The sequence below is a fragment of the Haemaphysalis longicornis genome, unplaced genomic scaffold (assembly GCF_048455015.1).
Source record: "Haemaphysalis longicornis isolate Haplotype H1 unplaced genomic scaffold, Haemaphysalis longicornis Haplotype H1 scaffold_9, whole genome shotgun sequence".
In the NCBI taxonomy this organism is placed as follows: domain Eukaryota; kingdom Metazoa; phylum Arthropoda; class Arachnida; order Ixodida; family Ixodidae; genus Haemaphysalis; species Haemaphysalis longicornis.
The window spans coordinates 8,875,844-8,898,189 of record NW_027526460.1 but is presented as its reverse complement, the minus strand read 5'-3'; the positions used below and the strand labels follow the sequence as shown (position 1 = coordinate 8,898,189).

At 47.4% G+C, this 22,346-nt stretch overlaps 1 protein-coding gene across 2 annotated transcripts in view; it reads left to right on the top strand.

Annotated features, from left to right (window-relative positions):
- Positions 1–6,345: 6,345 nt before the first annotated feature.
- Jwa (PRA1 family protein Jwa) overlaps positions 6,346–22,346 on the top strand; it is a 38,029-nt gene continuing 22,028 nt past the window's right edge. For both annotated transcript variants that reach the window (XM_077683556.1, XM_077683557.1), the window contains exons 1-4: positions 6,346–6,558; positions 6,960–7,105; positions 7,193–7,264; positions 8,316–8,451. In XM_077683556.1, coding sequence (XP_077539682.1) covers positions 6,377–6,558; positions 6,960–7,105; positions 7,193–7,264; positions 8,316–8,451 — 536 coding nt within the window. In that variant the 5' untranslated portion in view covers positions 6,346–6,376. The remainder of the gene's footprint in view (positions 6,559–6,959; positions 7,106–7,192; positions 7,265–8,315; positions 8,452–22,346) is intronic.

The window sequence follows — 22,346 nt, the reverse complement described above, 5'->3', positions numbered from 1 at the left end:
ACGTGAATTTCTTGGGGACAGATTGAACTTACAATAACTGTAGGCCGTCAATTTTCTTGGCTATCGACGCGTTTCTGTGATATACAGTCCCCGTGAAATTTATGAACGTGTGCGATGAAGCGTCGCTGCGCCCCACCTTCGAGATGAAAGCCAATCAAGTTATATAGGCGCGACAGTCATGCTCTGAAAAAAACGGTAGTTGATTCCTCTGTCATAGGAATCAGTAAAACACGAAAGTGAAATGTGCAGCGAAATCTGCAGCTGAACATGATTTGCGGGTCGGCGGCTCTCGTGGTTGGGCTTGGCGAGCGACGTCCTGCTGGCGGGTCGCTTCGGCAAAGGTGCACTGGCGTCGATCATTTCCGTGACGGATATGAAGTCAGTGAAATATTCGGCTATCGCGGCATAAAACACTTTTGTATTAAAATATAAAACCAGAAAACGAACAACCCTGTATGTATGTATTTATTGTTCTTTGGAAAAGGAAGATCCACCACCAGGCGTAAATTGTCTCGCCTAGGGGGCGGACACCGGAACGCCTGCTGGTGTAGGGGGGGAGGGGGAGGATAGGGAGAAAAGAATACATAGTAATAGGAGGATAGGGGAGAAGGTTGACATTATACAATGTATGTAACACGCACAAGGGTAAATATAAAACACAAAAGAGAAAAAAAGGAAAAAAAGGGGAATAAGAGAAAAAAAAGAAAGGAGTTGCACATTGAGAAAATTAACATTACAGAGAAACACTACAGATATAGACAACACATGAATCTACAAAGGACAAAGCACACATGTAAAAGGGGTCACACACGCACACACACAAGTACAGAAGCTGCTTCAGCAGCAGCACTCCACCACAATCTGGGCAGCTAGGCAGAGTTGTAGTGGAGTGCGCTGTGCAGCCCCGAGGCCCGCAGGTATGTACCCAGGACCTCGAGCACTTTGTCTCGCTCCCTAGCACTGCCCGGGGGCCAAAGCAGATCCTCAAGTGGCCGCGCTCCGTGAAGCACGACAAGCAGCTCTGCCCGCCCTGCCGCAAACTTGGGGTACTCGTATAGTACGTGCGGCAGGGACTGCACGGGCGCTCGGAAGTGGGTGCAGGCGGGGCTGGTCGCCCGCCCCAGACGGTGCTTCCGCTCCGCCGTCCACACGTCCCCCACGCGGAGGCGCAGGATGGCCGAGCGCAGTCGTCGAGGCAGGCGTGAGGCCCGCACAGGCGGCAGGCCTCCTCCGACACGCAGCCGCGGGTCCGGATGCCTGGTCAGGATGTCTCGCTGGATGAGCAGGCGGGCGTCGCTGGATGAGCAGGCGGGCGCCTAAGCATAACTTACTCTTTAGTACTAAAGGTTGCTTCCCCGCAAGAAGACCCTGTGTGCAGGGGTGCACCCTTTACAGGCCGCTTGCTTCGTTGTCCTGGCGTCACTTCCGTGACGGATATGACGTCAGCGAAATCTTCATGTACCCGGCAATAAAACACTTTCGTGTTAAAATCCCTACGTCCACTGTAAATCAACTCAGATCCGTGTAAACCTCAATCAAGATAATAGTGTGTTTCCAGCATAATTTCACTGGTGCGCGTGTACACGGGCCGTCGCCAGCCGTCAACACTCAACAGAAATAACATGTGCTCATACGTCTTTATCCTAAATTCTGTCACCCTCTATATGTCCTGTGATGCTTCACCGGCCATCCACATTAGCAGAGTGGAATGGCCTAATTATGATCGTCCACATCTTTATCATACGTATGCATGGTTTCGCCGCCTTCTAGGATTCAGGGAAAAAAGGGAGCTTTCACATGACCTGAAATTCGTGTATGCGCTTGCACGCGCGCCTGTATGCGCGCGCCAGTAGACGAGGCGCTGCCAATATGATCGTTTATCGATATAGAAAATTGGGCGAGCTGGTCGCTGTTCATCTTAGTTTAGAATCGCAAACGACAGAGGAAGAAAGCTACCCAAACGACCATGGACGACCGTGGGACGTCCGAAATACAGCCAAACATCCAATGCCCAGTTTAGACGGCCACTGTATGTCCACAGCACGTCCATGTTTGGATGTACATCTTTGTACGGACAGTAGACGTCCAGAAACGGATGTACAAGTCCGAAGGGCACCCGCCCGTGGACGTACAAAGTTACTACACAGCATCAAATATGGCTTTAAGTGAATATAAAAGCAAAAACAAAAAAGCTACTCGTCTTTCCAATTAAAAAGAATTTGCACATCAACACCCTGGCTTGAATATTGCAAGTTTCATCTGCACTTCTCTAAAATTAAGTGCATTTTTTTACTTTTTTGAAGCATGTCACCGACTCCAATGATGATCTCTTTGAGGATCTCTTTGGTGAAGGATATATATATATATATATATAAGTATTGAGAATCGCTAACTGAACATGTGAAGCAAGTTCACTGTGTTCATGTATGCTTGTCTGCCCGGTAGTGCGTTGGTGTTGTGCGGTGTAGTATTCGTTGTAGCAACGTGATCTTCTCCTTATGCGATTCTGGAAATTTTTAAATACATCCAATTTCGGACGTCCGACTGGATGTACGGAAGTGTTAAATCAGGACGTCCCACGGACCAACACGGCACGTCCATCGACCCTGAAACGGACGTCCGCTAGAGCCGGAATGGACGTACGGTGGACGGCCGACAGACGTCCGGCGGTCGCTTGGGTAGGCACTGGACGATCTGCATATTTATGTTGGCTTCTCCTTTATGTTGCATTCAAACTTTGAGGAGGACCCTTTCTTCTTTGCGTTTGAATTTTTGTTCCTACTCCACCCGATCGAGTGTACATTCAGTTTATTTGTCGATGTTTAAAAGCGCTGCCAAAACACAAAGACGTACAGTAGTCTGCGTGTCTTATATGTTTTGGTCCCTCGTCTCGTGCAGCGCTTTTAAACATCGCCAATAATCTACCAACTGGCCGGAACTACCACTCTGATTAACCATATATTTCTGTTTTTCGAATAAAATGTGATAGAACCGCATGCGCGCGTTAAACAAGAGAATGATCTTCCAAGTCAGCGGTAAAGGTACGTAACCAATCTAGCTCGGTCAATCACGGTCGACAAGGACGACGACGGTATTAGATAATTTAATACGAACAATTACAGACCGATTCTGTAAAATCGTGGCTCCTCTCTATGCGCAGCTAGCTGTCAAAATGTAGACTTCCGAGGCTGCCATTTTAAATGCAGAGCATTTCAGTAACTCACGATGTCACCCGCGTTGTCACCCGCGTTGTCCGCACCCCTCCCCCTACACTGTATAAAAGAAAATACTATCCGGCACCAGGTTTCGATCCCTCGACCCTGCGGGCGGAATGCAATGTACATGGTGCTCTACCCACTGCGCCACAAAGCCGTCTTTTTTTTTTTCTTTAATGCATGGAAATGTTAGAAAACTTCAAAAGACGAGACACTTAACACACAATTTAAGCACTAACAGACAGTCGAACAAAGATCAAAACTCAGGCAAGCAAACGCACGCATCCAAAAGAGGCAGCCACTCTGGTGGATCACTCTGCGCAGCATAAACGCTCCGCACCAACGCCGCCTGTTCCCGAAAAATGCACTTGGTCGGCCTAGGGGGTTCCGCATGCCGATCAGTCATACGGCACTTCCACAAGCTAAACAATCCTAGGAGAACGAAAACGTCATATGGCACCCGATTAACATCTTCAAATGGCAGGAAGCGAATGGTGTACGGGGTGATGTCGATGTCCTTTTTTAGTGTCCGCTGCAAAACGTCCCAGAAGAACACAGCGTCCCGGCACAACACAAAACAATGATCAATTGTCTCTGGTTGATTACAGAGGCGACAATTGTCCGACCAAGGAATAGACATTCCTTTTTCGCGCAGCCATGTCTTAACTGGGAGTGTGGAAGAATGAAGCTTGAAGAAAAATGTTTTTGCATTTGGCGGGATACACATGCTCATTACGCGTTTTAAAACATTGCTTTTCTGGCGGCCTAAGTAAGGCTGGCGATAAACAGGCACCGGGAATAGACTTTCAATAAGAGTGTTCGTCATAGCTTTCCTTGACATGCTGAACAGATATTCCAAGGAAAACCGCGCGGTAAGAAAGTTAAATGACTCCACGACCTCTTTGAGAAATCCCCATGGGGGCTTCGTATTGACCTCGCCCGTACATACAAGCAAAAAAGGCAAATGGAAACTTATGCGCTGCTGAAGTACAGTCAGTAAAAGTGGGTGATCAACCAATTTGTAGAAGAAAAAACGAGACACAAGTTGGTGCACAAACAAATGCATGAGCCCAACACCCCCTGCCTTTAAAGGAAGAAACAAGTTGTCCCTGCGCATAGGTTCCCATTGAGAGCCCCACACAAATGTTGCAAAAACTCTATGTAGGGCCTGAACTTTTGCTCGCGCACAGTGAAGCACTTGAAGCACATAAAGGAGCTTTGTGGCAAGGAAGACGTTACACACTCTTGCACGTGCAAACACAGAGAGGTCTCGCCCATTCCATGCCTGCGATGCGCGCTTAACTTGCGTGAGCGCTGATGACCAATGAGGCCCTGTGTTCCGTATTTGATGTAACGGCACGCCGAGGTACTGAAGTGGGGCGCTATCCCAAATAATACCAGCGAATGTAGATGGTTTTGTTCCCCATTGTTCGATCCAAAATCCCTTAGTTTTTTCCATATTAACATCCGCTCCAGACACATCGCAGAACTGCTTAGTCACTGTAAGGGCTTCCTGGACACTCCTTTTGTCAGCACAAAAATACGCTATATCATCTGCATAAGCAAGCACCTTAACTTCGCACGATTGTAAGCAAAAACCTTTTACTCTTTGACTCTGCTGAATGCTGAGACAAAGAGGCTCGAGGTACAATGCAAACAGCAATGGTGACAGGGGGCAACCTTGTCTGACAGACGACTTGATCGCAATCGGCTCAGACAGAATACCATTGACGATAAGCTGTGTACTGCACCGATCATAGCACAGCTTGATGCCCTTATATAACACATCACCTAAGTTGACTGCTGCCAGAAGTGCGAATAAGAAATCATGAGAAACCCGATCAAAAGCTTTTGCAAGGTCAATTTGTATTAGGGCCATCTGATCTACCGAATCGGACACGCACTCCGAGACAGAACGAGCGATATGAATATTTGTGTGAATACTCCTACCCCGAATACCGCAAGTTTGGTGGGATCCCACTAAACTAGTGATTGCTACAAAATTTTTGCGCCACAAAGCCGTCACAGAATGGGACGCTATGAACGCGCCTTATATCGTTGACTCATTCAAATTACTGCTGACGAGCGCTCTCTCGTCAGCAGTTGCCACAAGTGCAACAACATTAACGTAACGCAAACTACTTAACGTCGTGCGCCCCCAGAAATGCTCTGCATTTGATCGTGCCCCTCGCGAGGGGGATGTTTCACTGCGTCTTCCTACTGGCCAGTACACTCGTCGCCATCTGTCGGATGTTGTGCGAACCCTTTGCGGCTGATGGCACGCGATTTGAAACGACATTTTATTTGGACAACGGGCGCGGTGATCAAATACATGGAAGGTATTGAATAAAAAATTGTGTAGTTCAATATAAAAACCTAACAAATACATTTATGTTAGTATGCGAAACTTTGCATAATTAAAAGCTGCAAGCTTAAAATATATCCAGAGAATAACTAGGATGGGCCAATCCAACGTTGTTTTTAATAATATCGCGCGAGCATCGACCATTGGGGGTTCTTTTTTTTTTTTTTTTTTTTTTGCAGGTAGACAAGTAGAATTTGATCCACTTACATGTTTCAACCTGCTGATGGGAACACGTTCTCAGCAGTTTCTCCAAACATTTATTTTAGTAATGAGCAGGAGGATGTTCTTAGGGCCTCCACCCAGTGAGAGGCATCCTCATTCCAGGATGCCTTGGAGCTGGCTGGCCGTCCGGGCCCGTTCCACCAGTCGGCGCTGGTCCGAGAGCTCGGAGCTGGTCAGCTGCTCCACCCACTGCTCATATGTAGGATTGATATTTGGGGTTAGAGTGGGACTCCGTTGGCGCTCCCATACCACGTGGTATAGGGTTCCAGCAACAGGGCAAAAGTTACAGGTGGCAGGGTATTTGGTGGGCCACGTGTTGCGCACGACGCACAAGAGTCAAGGGATATTTGAGTTAAAAATTGGGTCAGCTCTCTGCAGTGGTATTTAATGTATATTCCCGCTGTTGGTAATCTGGGCTGTCGTTGATGCGTTGAACTGTTACTTTTGTAAGCTTTCTTGCGCAAGGACGGCCATTTTCGGACGGAAGTTTGGTAGCGCACGATAACGTAACCGAAAGCGAAACCGCAATTTCTTGAACGGGGGCGCATCGGGCGGTGCCCCTTCCGAAAGCAAAATGGCGAACGAAGTGGAGGCTGCTCCTCTTCGGAGCTTAGATGATTTTATTCTCGAGTCCGCCCGCTTTCAGCTGCCCAACGTGAAGGACTGGGACAAATGGGGAAACAGGGTGATCAACAACCTGCTCTACTACCAGTCCAACTACTTCGTCCTTGCCATCCTAGTCTTCCTCGCTGTTGGGTGAGTCGACTGGCAGATGGATGACACCACCCTAAATATAGCCGCTCGGTGAACAGCTGCGTTCGCGCACTTACAGCGCTGCGCCAATACACCGTGTCCAGTCATCTCTTATAACGTTGTATGCGAGTCGGAAACCAGAGATGAAAGAAGTTCTTGTGTTAACGTTCCTGTCCCAAGTGCACGGCGTGGCATGTCATGTGGAAGCAACCGCGCAGTTGGCCGAAAAAGAGCTGCAAACGCTTGCAGCTGCAGTGCTGCACGGTTAGTTGCGTCATGCCGGCATGATCTGTTAAGGCGCCAATACATATGTATTGAACCAGCCTTCGATTGATAGTTTTCGTCCTCTTTTGAGTGCACACGGTGATCTAACAAACGTAATTCCCTTTCTTTTTCTGCCGCAGAATCTTGCATCCTTCCAAAATGCTGTGCGGAATGCTTGCTGTGGCAGTCGCATTTGCCCTGTTCTATTACATAACAAACTCCAGAAGGGCGGCGACACAGTTCAAAAGGGATCACCCGGTCCTGAGCGTCTTCGTCATTTTGTTGGGTATGACAAATTAAGTTTCACATGATTGCACTGCACCCGCGCGCTGTTTGGTTGCGAAGTACTCACCATTGCCTGTTCTATTTATAGGCGGCTACTTCATCGTCCATGTCCTCAATTCTGTCGTCGTGTTCTTGTTCGGCATTCTGTTGCCCATAGCGCGTGAGTAGCAACTCAGCCTCTTCTGCTTCTTACATCTGTCATGCCTTGTAATTTTGTTGATCTGACATTCGATGTCCAATGAAGCGCGTTTTTCAGGGTATTTAAAAAAATGGCAGTGAAATCAGTGTAAGTGCGTGTGTTGTGTGCAAGCTTGTAGTTAGCACAATAATGGTTGACGTGCATGAAACCGATCTCGTTATAAGTGATACTTCATTGAAAGTGGATATCATTTGCTCTCAATTCACAGCAGTAGAGGCCATAACAAAACTTAATGGTGACAAAACTTCAAACAAAACTTGGTGGTAACGAGGGTTTAGTGCACAGTGGGATGCATTGTTTAGTAGAATTTAGTTACTCTGGGAAGGGGTGTTAATGTTTTTATACAGTTGAACCTCGTTATAACGAACACTGATGTAGCGAATTATCGGCTGCTGCGAACTAAATACAGACTTTGGTTGGTCACGCTTTATTTCAAAGACACTTATTCTTTTATAACGAAACTGAAACTGTGAGAGCTGCGCGATATCGGATATAACGAAGAAACGTTGACCAGGAGGCTGAGAAGCTAATAGGAAAAACCCCCCCATAGTCCTAAACTGCAGAGGTATAAAGGTCTTTTTGTTCGTGGACACTGCGGAAAACTTCATCCTGCTCAGTGCTGTGAGTATCCACCAGACGAAGATCACACCCTTCATCAAATAAATAAGGATGCGGTCCTGCTTTGTCAAGTGAACCCTGTTCTGTTGTAATTTCACGTATTCATGGTCCGGTTCATTGAGCTCGAAATGCAACAAGGAGACAGGTGAGGGTTACCTTGTGTATAGTGGGTTCGAAGCCTCAAGAAATGCATTTTTGTATCAAGTATCTTTGCGGGAGCCAGATTGTCGATTTGTTATAGCCGATGTTTACCTCTACTGTTATAATGAGTAGCGGTTATAACGAACTAATTTGCTGCCCCGATGCTACTATGTTATAACGAAGTTCGACTGTAGTGGAATCTTGCTAGTGGCAGTGGGGGGTGCACCTAAGTGAGCCGCGTTGTCAATTGCAGTGGTGTTCATCCACGCTTCGATGCGTCTGCGCAACATCAAGAATAAGCTGACCAACAAGATTGAGACCATTGGGCTGAAGCGGACGCCGATGGGGCTGTTCCTTGAAGCGCTGGGACAGGAACAGGAGGCTGGATCGTAAGTCTTCGCACAGACCTCCCTCGTCGCTCAGCCATCAAGGTTGCTGAAAATGCCTGCTGGGCGCACTATTGCTTTCCGGCTGCCGCCTTGCTTCGTCAGTGCACCGGTTTCCTAGAGGACCTTCCGTGGCTCTCGTGTACAAGAAATAAAGCAGGTGAACTCTGTTGGGGCCCTGCCTTTCTAGTTCATTAATGGCAGCGTGGAAATCTGGTGGTTTCGGTAAAAGCACTGCTTGCTTTAGTAAATTCTTAGTGAGATAAGGGCTGCACTGTTCCAGCATAAAGTGTTCGTGATAATTGAAGGGAGTGCGAGATATCCAGTTCAAAAAGACACCTACACTACACTGTGCCCCTTGCTGTGGGAGTAGGGCTTTGTTGTGCAAATTGATTGATTTGATTGATTGTAGGGTTTAACGCGCCGACGCAACGCAGGCAATGAGGCGCACCGTAGTGGAGGGCTCCAGATTAATTTTGACCACCTGGGGATCTTTAACGTGCGCCGAAATCTTGTACACACGGGCGTTTGCTTTTCGCCTCCATCAGAAAAGCGGCCGCCGCGGCCGGGAATCGAACACGCGACCTCATGCTCAGCAGCACAACGCCTTAGCCACTAAGCCACCGCGGCGGTTGTTGTGCAAGTAGTGTGCATAGAAAAAAAATTAGGAAAACTTGTACATTTAAAAAAAATATATGTCAGCACAAGGAGTCCTCATGAAATCCAGCCCAGTTAAGCCCTAGTTTGGCATTAAAATCAGCTCTATTGAATCCCGTACTTAGGCTGCTGTGATGTTGCTTTGTTAATTGAATTGTTTATACTGTTCCTGGCAAGTGCACATTAACTAGGTTTTGTTTCAGAGCCAGCACTGTTTGGGGAAACAAAAGAAAAACAAAGTCTTGCTGCATTGTAGGCTCGGTAGTTTGTCTCCCCTGTGCAGTGGCATAGCCAGAAATAAATTTAGGGGGTGCTATATGCCACCAGGAAAATTATAAAGAAAAAAGAAAAAGCAGACGTTCAAAAAATACATGTCATTTTTCTGCATGCATAAATTTTGGGGACTGTTCTCATACCAAAACACCCCATCTGGCTACGGCCCTGTCCCTGAAGCATTCTCTTCAATACTTGGCAAAATGCTGCAACACAGTATTACATTTTTTAATGACATTTTTTTATCTGAACAAAATTTAGTGAACATCGTGTGAGGTGAAACAGCAGCACACACATTTAAAATACAATGGTATAATATGCTACGTAACAGTTAGTCTAATGGCATACTGGAGGCCACTTCAGGCCAACATTCAGTAGAAGCTGTTGGGGGGGGGAGGGGGGTTGCCGTTATGCAAAGCTGAAGCACAAGTGCAAAGAAACCTTCTAAGAAACACCTAGCGTGTTTTGTTTCAGGTGCACCCAGTTTGCCTGCCATTTTCAGGCTGCTGTCAGATTGTTACTGGTGCTGCCTGTTCATTTTTTGTGCAACCAGTGAAAGTGACCATGCAAAACCAGTGGAAAGTTGTAAGCTGTAAGAGGAGAAAAAAGAACCCAAGGTAACTGGTGGGTCGATCAAAAAGGAAGTACTACAGCTAAGGGAGGGCCGATCGCCCCTCTCAGATGCCTGAGCTAACGCTACATGCCAGTGCGGTTTGCTGAGCTCGTAGGTATTCAATGAAGAAACAGCACATAAGATAGCACACTGAAAATGAAGAGAAGTAAACTTTTCAAAACGAGCAAGGTTGGTGGAGATGGCAGGGGCACCAGCCCTGTGTAGGGTGCCCCGGTCCTGGCTGGCCACCCAGGCTCTAGCGGTGACTTCTAGTTGTGCCACAACGTCCAAGCAGGACATCCAGTCCACCCACTGCCCGTAGGTAGGGTTGGGGATAAGTGATAAAAGCGGATATTACTGGCACCCCCATACCAGGCGCTATGAGGCACCAGGGAACGGGCAGTAGACACAGGTCATGTGGTATTGGGTAGGGTAGATTTTGTTAAAAAGGGTTTGGTGGGATTATGAGTTTGGTTGTAGCATTCGGAGAATAGTGGCTTCAAGCCAGGCTAGGTGAGGGGGAGGATATTTGTGGTGACTGAAGACATAGTGGGTGAGGGGGAAATTACCTTTTCTGTGATGCCATTAATTAGTTCAGTGGTTCTCAGCCATGACTGCCCCGGGGACCCCTTTTGGGCTTGCGATAGTGATGGGGGACCCCACGATGGAGCGTATGTTGATCTGTGCCTTAATGTCAAACAATTTGTACTTGAATCTGTAAGTCTTCTAGACACCTATATGCTGCCTTTTGTGGGTTTCTTTTCTTTGTCTTTCATAGCTGGCGTGTTGGACAAAATGCAGATGTCAAAATATGTGCCACGCGGAGAAGCTAAATGCACATTTAATCCGGCGGATCCACCTTTTTGCTTTGCAATCAAATGCTGGCAAAATCGAGAGAAAAATGGCGGGTGAAACGTTTGGCGGGAAGCTTCGCGGACCCCTGAAATGCTATCGCGGACCCCCTGGGGTCCGCAGAGCCCCATTTGAGAACCACTGAATTAGTTCATTATGCGTAGTCTGTTGTGAAGTTATTATAATCGCGACAGCCTAATATATCCATTTTGGACTTTGCGGAGAATATGCCTGAGCTGCGTCAGTGTAATTGGCTCATGGTTGAGGTTACACAGTGCATGTCTGTCCAAAGCCGAGTGCTTGTTTTTGCGGAGCCTGCCAGCAGCTGGGGAAGAAAATGGGCAAAAAAGAAACGCTGTTGGGGATGGGCATAACAGTGGCATCGGTTTTGGATTTCCCTGCGGTGAGGTGGGAACTGAGGGTGTGTCGGCCCATCAGTGTTTGCAAGCTCCTCAAAGACAGACTTTTTTTCCCCCATTTTTGAATGGGACTTTCCTCTCCTGAGAGAACAGGGTAGGTCCCTTGACAACGATCGAATGGAGGTATAGTATGACAGGCATGCCCAAAGTGCTGAAATAAAAATTCTATGCTGCATGCAGGCTGGATTAGTCAGCACCGGTCGAAATCGTGACATGGCATGCTGTGCCAATGTTAAAAAAATAAAAGAAAAGCGTATGACGGTGCTTTATATGGGTTTGAACTGAAAGAAAAAAAATCCGGTCATAGCTCAAACTTGTGAGGACTTGTTTTCGTGTCACGTGTCGCCTGAGCAGGGCAACTATGCTCTGTGGATGATACATAGCTGTCGTGTAATGAACAGTCGCGTCGATCGTCATTCTGCTCAGGAAGATGAAGCTTGGTTATGGGTGCAAGCGAAAGACAGAAGGGCCGGTGCCTCGATATTTCGGCATACCAAAGATTCCTGGACGGCATAAATTAATCGGTTGTCCTACACTTTGGCGTGCCTTGTAGCTAGGGTTGAGCATTCTTGTTCTTTTCATATTTTATTCAAATTTAGGCAACTTTTTAAGTTTTTATTTTGAAGGCATATCTTGGGTGATTATGCATGCAGGTTTTGCATTTGCATTAATGTAATATGATGTTAAAACGACAGGGATACATACTGGCCAGTTTATTCATCAAACTGGGACCGGGGTGAACACGCAAGCACAATTACACGCGAGAAAGCTATTGAATTCAGAGTAACCATAAATTTCACGAGCAATGAAGTCGTGTTTATTTAATTTCATAAAACTCACACACATTAGAGTTATGTGGCTGTCTTTGCCATTATTATTTTGAGGGCCCATTTTGATATTTCGAAATTGGCAGGCATAGCCTTTTGTGTGTTTTTTTTTTCTACCCATATTCTGGGAAATCGTCACAGCAGAGACAGCAAACAGTCTGAATCATATTTATACTCACCTCACTACACACTTGGTCGAGCGAGCTACAAGTTTTAATGTTGTCGCAATATTTCAACATATCGCTAAGTCGCGTTACGATAGTGATAGTATCTACATTGATTGAAACCTTGCCCCACTGAGCCAGATTTTCAGTGCAGCAAGCATGAGAAAAAATCAATTAGGCAAACTAAGGGGCAGGAGGAATTGACGGTTGGTTTGTGGGACGGTGCGTCATCTTAATGAAAGAGCCCTTCCCTGTGTGCCAGCCTGGCCTCTCTCTTTTTTTATCCTGCTCACCCTCCGAATTGTGCAGTAACAGTACATGTTATCTGCCTGTTTGAGTACCGTCAAATATTTGCTTGCAGTGCTCCATACACAAATTGGGAGATTTTTTTTCTCGTGTAGGTTGATGTGAGGCTGATCTGTTATAATCTATACTTTATAAATGTCTGTTTTCTACCGTCATTGCTTACCTGTGTTTGTACCTTATAGGTGCACTTGTTATTGCCGAGCTCATTCTGTACGCCAAGAATGGTTCATTAAACACTGGTTGCCTTCCTTACTTTTCTTTTTTGTCACACTTGACGTTCTGACTTGTGCATTGCTTCATATTAAAGACCCGGTCCCGTTGCAAAAATGGGTATAAAAAACAACAATGAAGAAAGTTTATAAATTGGGGATTTAAAAAAGTGGTGGCTTCCCCGGTGTTACACTAGATAAGAGAAGTAGTGCCGTTCTGCGGCATGATGACCAGCAGACAACATATTCCACTTTGCATGAGATGAATGGGAGGGTGTGCCTATGTGCTTGAGATTTACACATTCAGTGTATTTCAACATCCTGAGCACAAATATGCAGTCAGTTTTCGTCTATGGGGTGTAAGTTTAGAGTTGTGCAACATGTTATGTCACACCGTTTCGGGCAATATTTTCATTATGTACCTCTGAAATACTCAAATAGCTTTTATTCCTTTGTGCTCTAGAAGTACCAGGGAGTGCAACTATACCACTGCAGTAATTTTAGCATGGTTTCTGCAAACACTGTAAAATTCGCAAATGTCAGGTCATCAATTTACAATTTTTTTGTAAAACGAATTGCATAAAATCTTGTGCCAGCAAAAAGAAGTTCTGTACTTTTGTGGTGTTATTGCACTGTTCAGTTCGTAAGCTTTCGAATGCAGCCGAAATGGTGGAAATCGAACCAGTACATCCCAAGATATTGTATCCGACAGCTGACCATGTGGGAAAAAAATTGGTTCTGAGAAAACAGGGCACGAAGTTTGCAAACATAGGCAAAAATGGTCATTTAGGCGACTTCAAAGGGCGACAGCTTTGTGAATACTTATGATACAGTTATGATATTTTGCAGGTACATTCTTTGGGACCTGTAGACTGCAAAGAAAATTAATACAGAAAATTAATTTTTTGGCAAATTTTCGGTCCTCAAGACCAGTGTCCCCCCTTAAACAAAGCTGTTGGGCGAGTTGGTGCATCATGATTGAAAAATAGAGCACGACTTGGACTACGACAGTAAAGAAGGACGACGGGACAAGCGCTCACTTGTAACCGACATTTATTGAAGCATCGTCTCATATTTATGCATGCATCATTAGGAGCATGCGCATTAGGGTACACTAAATGGAAGGCATCAAACGGAGGACGCTATCAAAGTGAAGTTTTGCGTGCCAGCGAGTTTGAGTTTTTGAAAACTTCACTTTGATCGTGTCCTCCGTTTGATGCCTTCCATTTAGTGTACCCTAGTGCGCATGCTCCTAATGATGCATGTATAAATATGAGACGATGCTTCAATAAATGTTAGTTGCAAGTGAGCGCTTGTCCCGTCGTCCTTCTTTACTGTCGTAGTCCAAGTCGCGCTCTATTTTTCAATCATAAAGCAGTTTATGCACGCAAAAGAAACAAAGTAAAACGGTGGAGTTAGCCTATAACAGCTCCACTGTAAAAACAAGATAAAAGGATTCGCTGAGAAGCGAAATTTGAGCGCAGTACGAACTGCAGTCTTCTGGCGACGGCACATATCAATTGGCTGATGCTTCGGCGGCGAGCATCTCCGGATTCTGGCATCGGCGGCGCTGAGCCTCTGCTTGGGCATCTCGTTTAGCCGCAGCGGCAGACGAAGCACTTCCTTCGTCTCAGTAAGTGATCGCATCATCGGCGAACGCCTGAGGGTGCGCTACTCAGCGTTATTTCGTTATCTCGTAGCGCGGTACCCTAGGCATTGCTTTTCCTCACACTTTTGCCCTACTGTCCTCCTTACGCGTTCGTTCTCCCTTTGTCTTTTAACAATTCATTTTTTTTTTTTTTTTGAACAGAGGTGCTGTTCCAGGGCTGGCCCTTAAGCTACGTGCACACTAGCGGCAAACTTGCCGTAACGCCTTGCCGATGGCCGCGAGCGGCATGGTGCCGTGCTGCCGGTGAAGGCCACGTGGTGAAGGCCACACCAACTTGCCGTGGCGGTGGTCACGTGGTTAACCAGTCCTGCGCGCGCGATCTTGACCGAAATCTCCCCCGCTTTTTCAGGTGAAATGTATTCTCGCCGAGATGGCCCGCGCTCGCGGAAGGCGAAAAGCGAAAACGGCCGTGTGTGCGAGATTTCGGCGCACGTTAAAGATCCCCAGCTAGTCAAAATTAATCCGGAGCCCTCTACTACGGGGCGCCTCATCGCCGGTGTAGAGTCAGCGCGTTAAACCCCGCAATCAATCAATCAATCAATCAATCGATCAATAAATCAATCAATCGATCGATCGTGCTTGCGGAGGGGGTGGCGGTGAGGTGGAAAAAGGTTGGCGCGACACGTCACCTGCGCCAACGTTACTGGAATATTCGGTAGCATTTCGGCTGGCGTACCCGCAAATCTTCCCGCCATTTTTTTTGCGGGGCTACCATGGTTGCCAGACCAGGACTGCCCTCTGTTGATTAGCTCGCATCATCCGTAAAGGCCGCGGATCTGTGAGCCCGCTCTGGGTATACAAACCCCTGCGCGCTCGCGCCGCGGGCTCGGGCTCGAACCCGGGTTTTTTTCGCTTCGTCCCCATGGTTACCAGAACATTACTGCCCTCCCCTTTACGGACTGCCTTTACGGGCCCCATACGTTTGTAGTACCTCCCGTGGGGACGAAGCAAAAAAATAAACCCGGGCTCAAGCCCGAGCCCGCGCGGCGAGCGCGCAGGGGTTTGTAACCAGAGCGGGCTCACAGATCCGCGGCCTTTATGGATGATGCCAGCTAATCAACAGAGGGCAGTACTGGTCTGGCAATCATGGTAGCCCCGCGAAAAAATGGCGGGAAAATTTGCGGGTACGCCAACCGAAATTAGTAACGTTGACCTGCGCGTCGTCACAACCGCCATCCCTCATTGGCCTCTGCGCTCTGCGGAGCGGTAAAATTGGGTCTTGATTCTATTTGCTCTGCGGCAAGGAAAACGCGCCGTTCTCGGCGACAACAGGCTTCCAGCGGCTGCCGACGTTGGCAAGCGGCGCGCGACACGGCACGGCGCCGCTAGTGCGCACGTACCTTTACCTTGACACGCACCTGCTGGTATATCGCGTCACGCTCTCCGTGGAGCAGGTTTCTCCGCCGCCGAAAAACTGGTTCTCAGTAAAGAAAAAAATTCATAAGAAAATAAGAAACGGTCCTAGGGCCGTCATACTTAGATATAAAACAGCTCATATTGCCCCTGGGAAGATTTCTTCCCAGCGATGCATATGTGTTCAGAGGTGAAGCCTACTTTAAGAGGTTCGGTGTGGGCTAGGTCTTTGTAAGCTAGCTTTCCCACATTAGCGTGTCGTACAGTGAAGCATGGTCATCTACGGAGAGATTATGATTCCAGAAAACGGCTCTAACGTTTCTTGTATTATCGAAAGTATCCCGAAAGAAATTATATGGCAATTACCCGCTGAGACGACTCTGCCATTACGCCGAGTTTCAGTCAGTTCGCCAGTTCGCAGGAAAGTTGTGAACGTTACAGAATTCCTGTTTACTGTCAGTACACGGCTATCTACACAAAACATAAAACGGCTGTGTAACTGTTGCTTTACCGGAACTATCCGGAAACAAATTATATTACAATGAACCACTAAGAACAGTAAAATTAAGCACCACAGCTTCGCTGGTCATCCTTCATAGAGTGGAATGGCACTGATTTTTTTCTCCGTGGTGCAGTCCGAAGCTAGAGCTGTTTTCAAAGGCAAAGGGAGGGGAGGGTGAGGGGGGGGGGGGGGGTACTGCGGATGAATGATTTCATAAAATGAATCTGCGCGAAATCTAGGCTCAACCGTCGTTTCTTCATTGGCGATGTGACAAACGTTTGCATGCGACATTGGCCAACATTTAGTGATCATTTGGAAGATTATATATTATGGCCCAAAAAAAGTTGTGTGCGTGTAATGGTGACATGCATGCTGTTTACCGAGTGGGTACATAAATCGCACCCGTCGATCGCAACCCTAGAGGGTTGGCTCTAGGGTTGCCAACTCTTCAACGAAGGAAGTCGGGATGGGGGAGGGGGGGGAAGGGGGGGGGGGCGGTAGCGTACCCTGTTATAGGGAGGCATTGATTGATTGATTGTAGGGTTGAACGCGCCGACGCAACGCAGGCGATGAGGCGCGCCGTAGTGGAGGGCTCCCGATTAATTTTGACCGCCTGGGGATTTTTAACGTGCGCGAAATCTCGTACACACGGGCGTTTTTGCTTTTAGCCTGTATCAGATAAGCGGCCTCCGCGGCCGGGAATAGAACACGCGACCTCGTGCTCAGCAGCGCCACGCCTTAGCCACTGAGCCACCGCGGCGGGTCTGTTGCAGGAGAATCTATACTCATAAAAGTTGTCTCACTTCACGCGGAAGTTCGGCTTTGCCTGCAGCTCTGCATGGACAAATTCGTGCAAATTTCGTGTTGCGTAGCGTGACACGCCTTGTTGAGCGCGCGTTGGATCACATAAAAATTTCTAACTGGACGGTCCAGAATAAATGCGGGACATGTAGCTGTCCTGACAGGGACGGCGCGGGACTCTGGGTGTTGTATGAAAAGTAGGGACAGTCTCGCAAAATCCGGGACGGTTGGTAACCCTGCCGCTGACACCGATTCGTATGGCGTATGTGGTAGATGCAACAGTTGATGCAGGCAGGGACTTGTTCTCGGGTGTATCACGATTGCCCCGCGACGTTAGCCCCGTGTCTCAAATGCCCCACAAGCAGTAGCCCCGCTCCATAATCCCCGCGTGCCAAAAGCTCCGATGCCAGTTTCCCCGAATCATTGTTGTTGTTGTTGTTGTTGATCCTGATAATTAATGGCGCATACCCAATCAGGGGATCGGCCAAACAACAGAGGATTGTAAAAATGAATGGTACTCTTATCAATTCACGACACGCCTAGGAAGGATAATTTAGATCAGTTGGTTTTGAGAAGAAAAAAAAAACTGGAAAATTAAAGCGAGGATGACCAATCTCAATCATAAAGAGAATCGTTTAGAATTTTCAATGTAGCGCAGGAGAGCAGAGCATACATCCCGGCGGCAAAACCCCGTTTCGGATGCCCCGAACGATAGTATAGCCGGCCCTGTTAGTGATATCCCGAAACTGCAAAGCGGCACCTCCAGGGACTGACGTCTCAGTCGGGAAAAACGTCGGCATGTCAACAGGTAGTGTTCGACAGACTCGTCTTCGTTGCAATAGCTGCACAGAGCTGTTGGCGCCAGACGAGACCTGTGCAAGTACCTATTTAACTGGGGTACTCGACAACGTAAGGCTGTGATAACCACCTCTAAGTTGTGTGAAGGGCACCATTCAGGTTTCCATGAGAATTTAAGATGATTAAATTCACTTAACGACAGTAAAACCGATTCTTGCTGTTCTCGGAGTTTCAGCATCCTACGGTACCTAGCTGCTGTTATTAATGGTGTCGGCTCTACGACGTCTACTACAGGACCTGAAAGTGCTATCCTTGCTAGAGAGTCGGCTGTCTCGTTGAATGTGATCCCCGCATGACCAGGAACCCAAAGAAGGTTAATTTCAGTGAAGTGAGGTGGCACGAGTGACCGAAACGTCCGCAGAAGAGGAGTGTCTTTAGGGGAAGAAAGGGCTAAGCATACAGAAAAAGAATCAGAAATTATGATTGGAGATGTAATTGATACATCCAGCTTTCGTAGCGCCAGGACAATTGCCAGGAATTCCGCGAAGAATATCGGGATAAAATCAACCAGACGAACCGAAAAGGACCAGTTAAGGGAAAGGGAAAATATTCCTATACCGGATTTTTCTTCTTCTCCCGGGACGATATCATGGCGCGTCATTTTCTTTTCAGTGCCTATTTTTCTTTTAAATGAGTACTGACACCAAATTTTGATACCTAAAAAATGATATAATTGGCTTCAGTAGTTTGTACAGATGCCTCACAGAAATTTTTGCAGCGATCCGAGGCCGGAATCACATCTAAAATCGATTTTGATTGTCCAGGCCGCGAGCTTCCACAAATCGGCAGCACTAGCGCAATCGCTTTCGGCGTGACGAAACATTGGCCTGCGTGTCTGGCCGGCTCAGGGTGACGTCATATAGTCGTTTTCAGAACCGGAAACGATATCCTGCGCTGCTGTTGTCGGTGGTATTCGTTTGGGCAGGAGACGTGGGCGTAGCTGTGTGAGCAATGCTTGTAAACGTTGCGTGTTCGACGTCTTTGCTCTTCAGTTCGTGGCCGGCGCATGGTATTCCCTTGCACTGGTGCCGAAAACTGCGCGATGTCGACGGGCACCGCGGCGACGCGGCGGTGCGCGTCGCCGAGCACGCCCAAGTTGAGCTATGGCAAGCTCGCGGTATGCGAAGTACTGCTCGTGGAAGCCTGTCCGAGCAAATCGACGACGGCGCCAAGTGCATTATTTTCCACGCGACGACATGCAGCGCTAAACGTGGACTGAGTTCGTGCGCGCCGGCGGCCGCAAGAACTGTCGCCCAAGCCAGCGGGCTCGGGGTTTCACGGGTCACCTTGGGTGTTGGGAACTTAGTATCGTGGCGAGACTGGCGACTATTTGATCGCTGGTATCTGTACAACTGCGAATGACCATTCCTTACACAACTTTTCACCACACTATCATGCCCTTTTTAGCATATGAAGCTTTATTTTGGCAATAATTTCCGTTCCAGCGATCGGCGACCAAGACATCTGCCGCGGCCTGTTTTGATTCTAGCGCGCAGGTGGCGCCATCTTTCGGCCGCTCGCCGCACCGTGGTGCCGGCAGTGCTCAGTCGGAGCGCCGAACCTCCGCTTCCGGTCAGCGTAGGCTTACCATCGCGGCAAATATCTGAACGCCACTTTTAAATTCAGCGCTGATAACAACTCCTAGCACAATTTTCAACACACTAACATTTACTTTCTCGCATGTGGAGCTCCTTTTTCGTGATCAGATTGATTAGAAGAGTGGCAACAAGCTGTTGCTATCACGGACTGCGCCGGTTCGAGCCGCAGTGATATTAAAAAACGGACGACGGCGAAGACATCGCCGGCCTAATCGCCTGGCCAAATAAAGTTGTTCTGTCTGTCGGGTGGCACTGACTCATCCGAGTCTGACGATTCAGACGACATGTCGACTGCGCGGGCGAGTCGCGGACCATGTGAAATCGTAGCAGACGATGCGGCGAGCGCATGGAGGAAAGAGTATTAACTCTATGGAGGAAAGAAAAACGTCCCTGACGTCACGGGTGAGACCGTGACGTAAGGCTGGCCCGCTTGCAGGATGGCCTTCGAACGGCCATTTTCCCGCGCGGCGACTTAATTTGAAATTGGTTGCAATAAACGTGCTATAATTAATTCTGTGTTGGCGGCTGACGGCTTTCGGTTCGATTTTCGTAATTACTGGGCCAATAGGTATTCTTTACAGCATAAAAACTGAAAGCGAGAAATTTCGTGTCAGTACTCCTTTAAATTAGAGTAGAGGAAGGTTTGACGATCTCCTCAAGAAAATGATTGCGTCTGCCGCTTTTCCGGAGTAGCACAGGGAATAGATCGAGTGTAAACCGCTAAATTCAAGTATAAATAAATCGGTGTGTTTTAAGAAACGACTTCGTATGGATCAACATTATTGATTAATTGATAATTAGGAAGCATGGACTAACAGAGGACAAAGCATTCACCTCGGCCGGGCAACAGCCTCGTCGAGTGAACACGATATTCAGCACCAAATGAATTCCGTCGCTATGCTGGTTATTTCGGAAACGGAAAAAATGGTCCCGGAAAAAATGGTCCCAGTGACTATCTAGGAAAAAATGGTCCCATGCTCCAGTCGACGTGTTTCCCTTCAAGTTAGTCAGATCTGAACTTTTTGGCGGCTTTGCTTTTGTGCGTTTGCGTTTTAGCTAAAGGGTTGAAAAAGAGATGGAATGCTTTAATATTCAGCGGCAGAAATTAACTCCTGTGGAGGCTAAAATCTGGATGGATGGGTGGGCGATTTACGTACAGATGGATGGATGTATAGATGGATGGTAGGGCTGAGTACCGATTAAAAATTTAGTGCAAGTAATTGGATTAAAACCTCTCAAACAACTGCGAGGCCTGGAACAGCCGGTTTAGAAGCTTAGTCGGACACAGCTATCTCAGTGTCTGGAAGGTCATTAAAGCTCTACGCTGCGAGGTTTCATCAGAATCGGTGTAAATTGAAATCGGGATTTACGCGCTGATGCTCCGCCTTGGTTTAGCCTTCGTTTCTGCGCAGTGCGGCCCAAACCCAACTCTCGAACGTAAAGTCATCGAAATTAAAATATTAAAGCTAAAGCTTTAAGTTAATGCCTGGGACATCCCGTGCACTGAAATGATCGCACCGAAACATCGTGCACCGAAACGTCCGTGCGCTGAAAAGTCCGTGCACCGAAATGTGCGTGCACGTAAATATCCCCGGAAACGGAAAAAATGGTCCCGGAGAAAATGGTCCCGGAAAAAATGGTCCCGGAGAAAATGGTCCCGGAAAAAATGGTTCCGGAAAAAATGGTCCCAGTGACCATCTAGGAAAAAATGGTCCCATGGCCCAGCCAACGTGTTTCCCTCAAGTTAGTCCAATCTGAACTTTGTTGTGGTTTGATTTTGTCGCTTTGCGTTTTAGCTAAAGGTTTGAGAAAGATCGAATGCTTTAATGTTCCTATTAGGGGCCGAAATTAAAGCCTTTAAAGACTAAAATCTAACAAAGAAAATTGGGTAGACAGACAGACGGACGGACGGACGCTTTGATGGATGGATGGATGGATGGATGGATGGATGGATGGATGGATGGATGGATGGATGGATGGATGGATGGATGGATGGATGGATGGTAGGGCTGAGCATGGATTAAACATTTTAATGCAAGTAATTGGATTAACTTCCGCACAAGCAACTGCGAGGCCTGGAACCGTCGGTTTAGTAGCTTAGTCGAACACAGCCATCTCAGTGTCTGGAATGTCATAGAAGCTCTACGCTGCGAGGTTTCGTCAGTATCGGTGAAAATTGCACAAAAAAGCCGTGGGAGCTCCATCAAAGAAGCGCACAGCGTCGTCCCGAGTGTAGGACGTTTCGGTGCAAGGCATATTGGTGCAGGACGTTTCGGTGCAGACATTTCGATGTACGGATATTTCGGTGTACGTACATATCGGTGTATGGATACCGTTTCGCTGCACGGACTCCCTCCGTGCGCAAACATTTCGGCGACCGAATTATCGTGTGCTTGCTTGTTTGAAACAGCCATTATATATTTATTTTCGCTTAATATGGATTATAGACAACAATCTAGCGCAGCGCTTGCATTTTTAGATTGGTGCCGTCTTCAATTTTTCCGGGCATTTTTAAAACTGAACATTCCTATATTTTTCTTTAATACCTCGTCCATTTTAGCAAGACAAACGTTCTTGGTTCGATTAACCGGCTTTACTCGAACAAGACTTTTTCGTGCCTTGGGTTCGGGACCAATTTTTCCGGCACCATTTTTTCCTACCTTGGATTTGGGACCATTTTTTCCGGGACCATTTCTTCCGGGACCATTTTTTCGAGGACCATTTTTTCCGGGACCATTTTTTCCTACACCCAAATATCCGTGCACCATCATGTCCGTGCACCGAAATATCCGGCCAC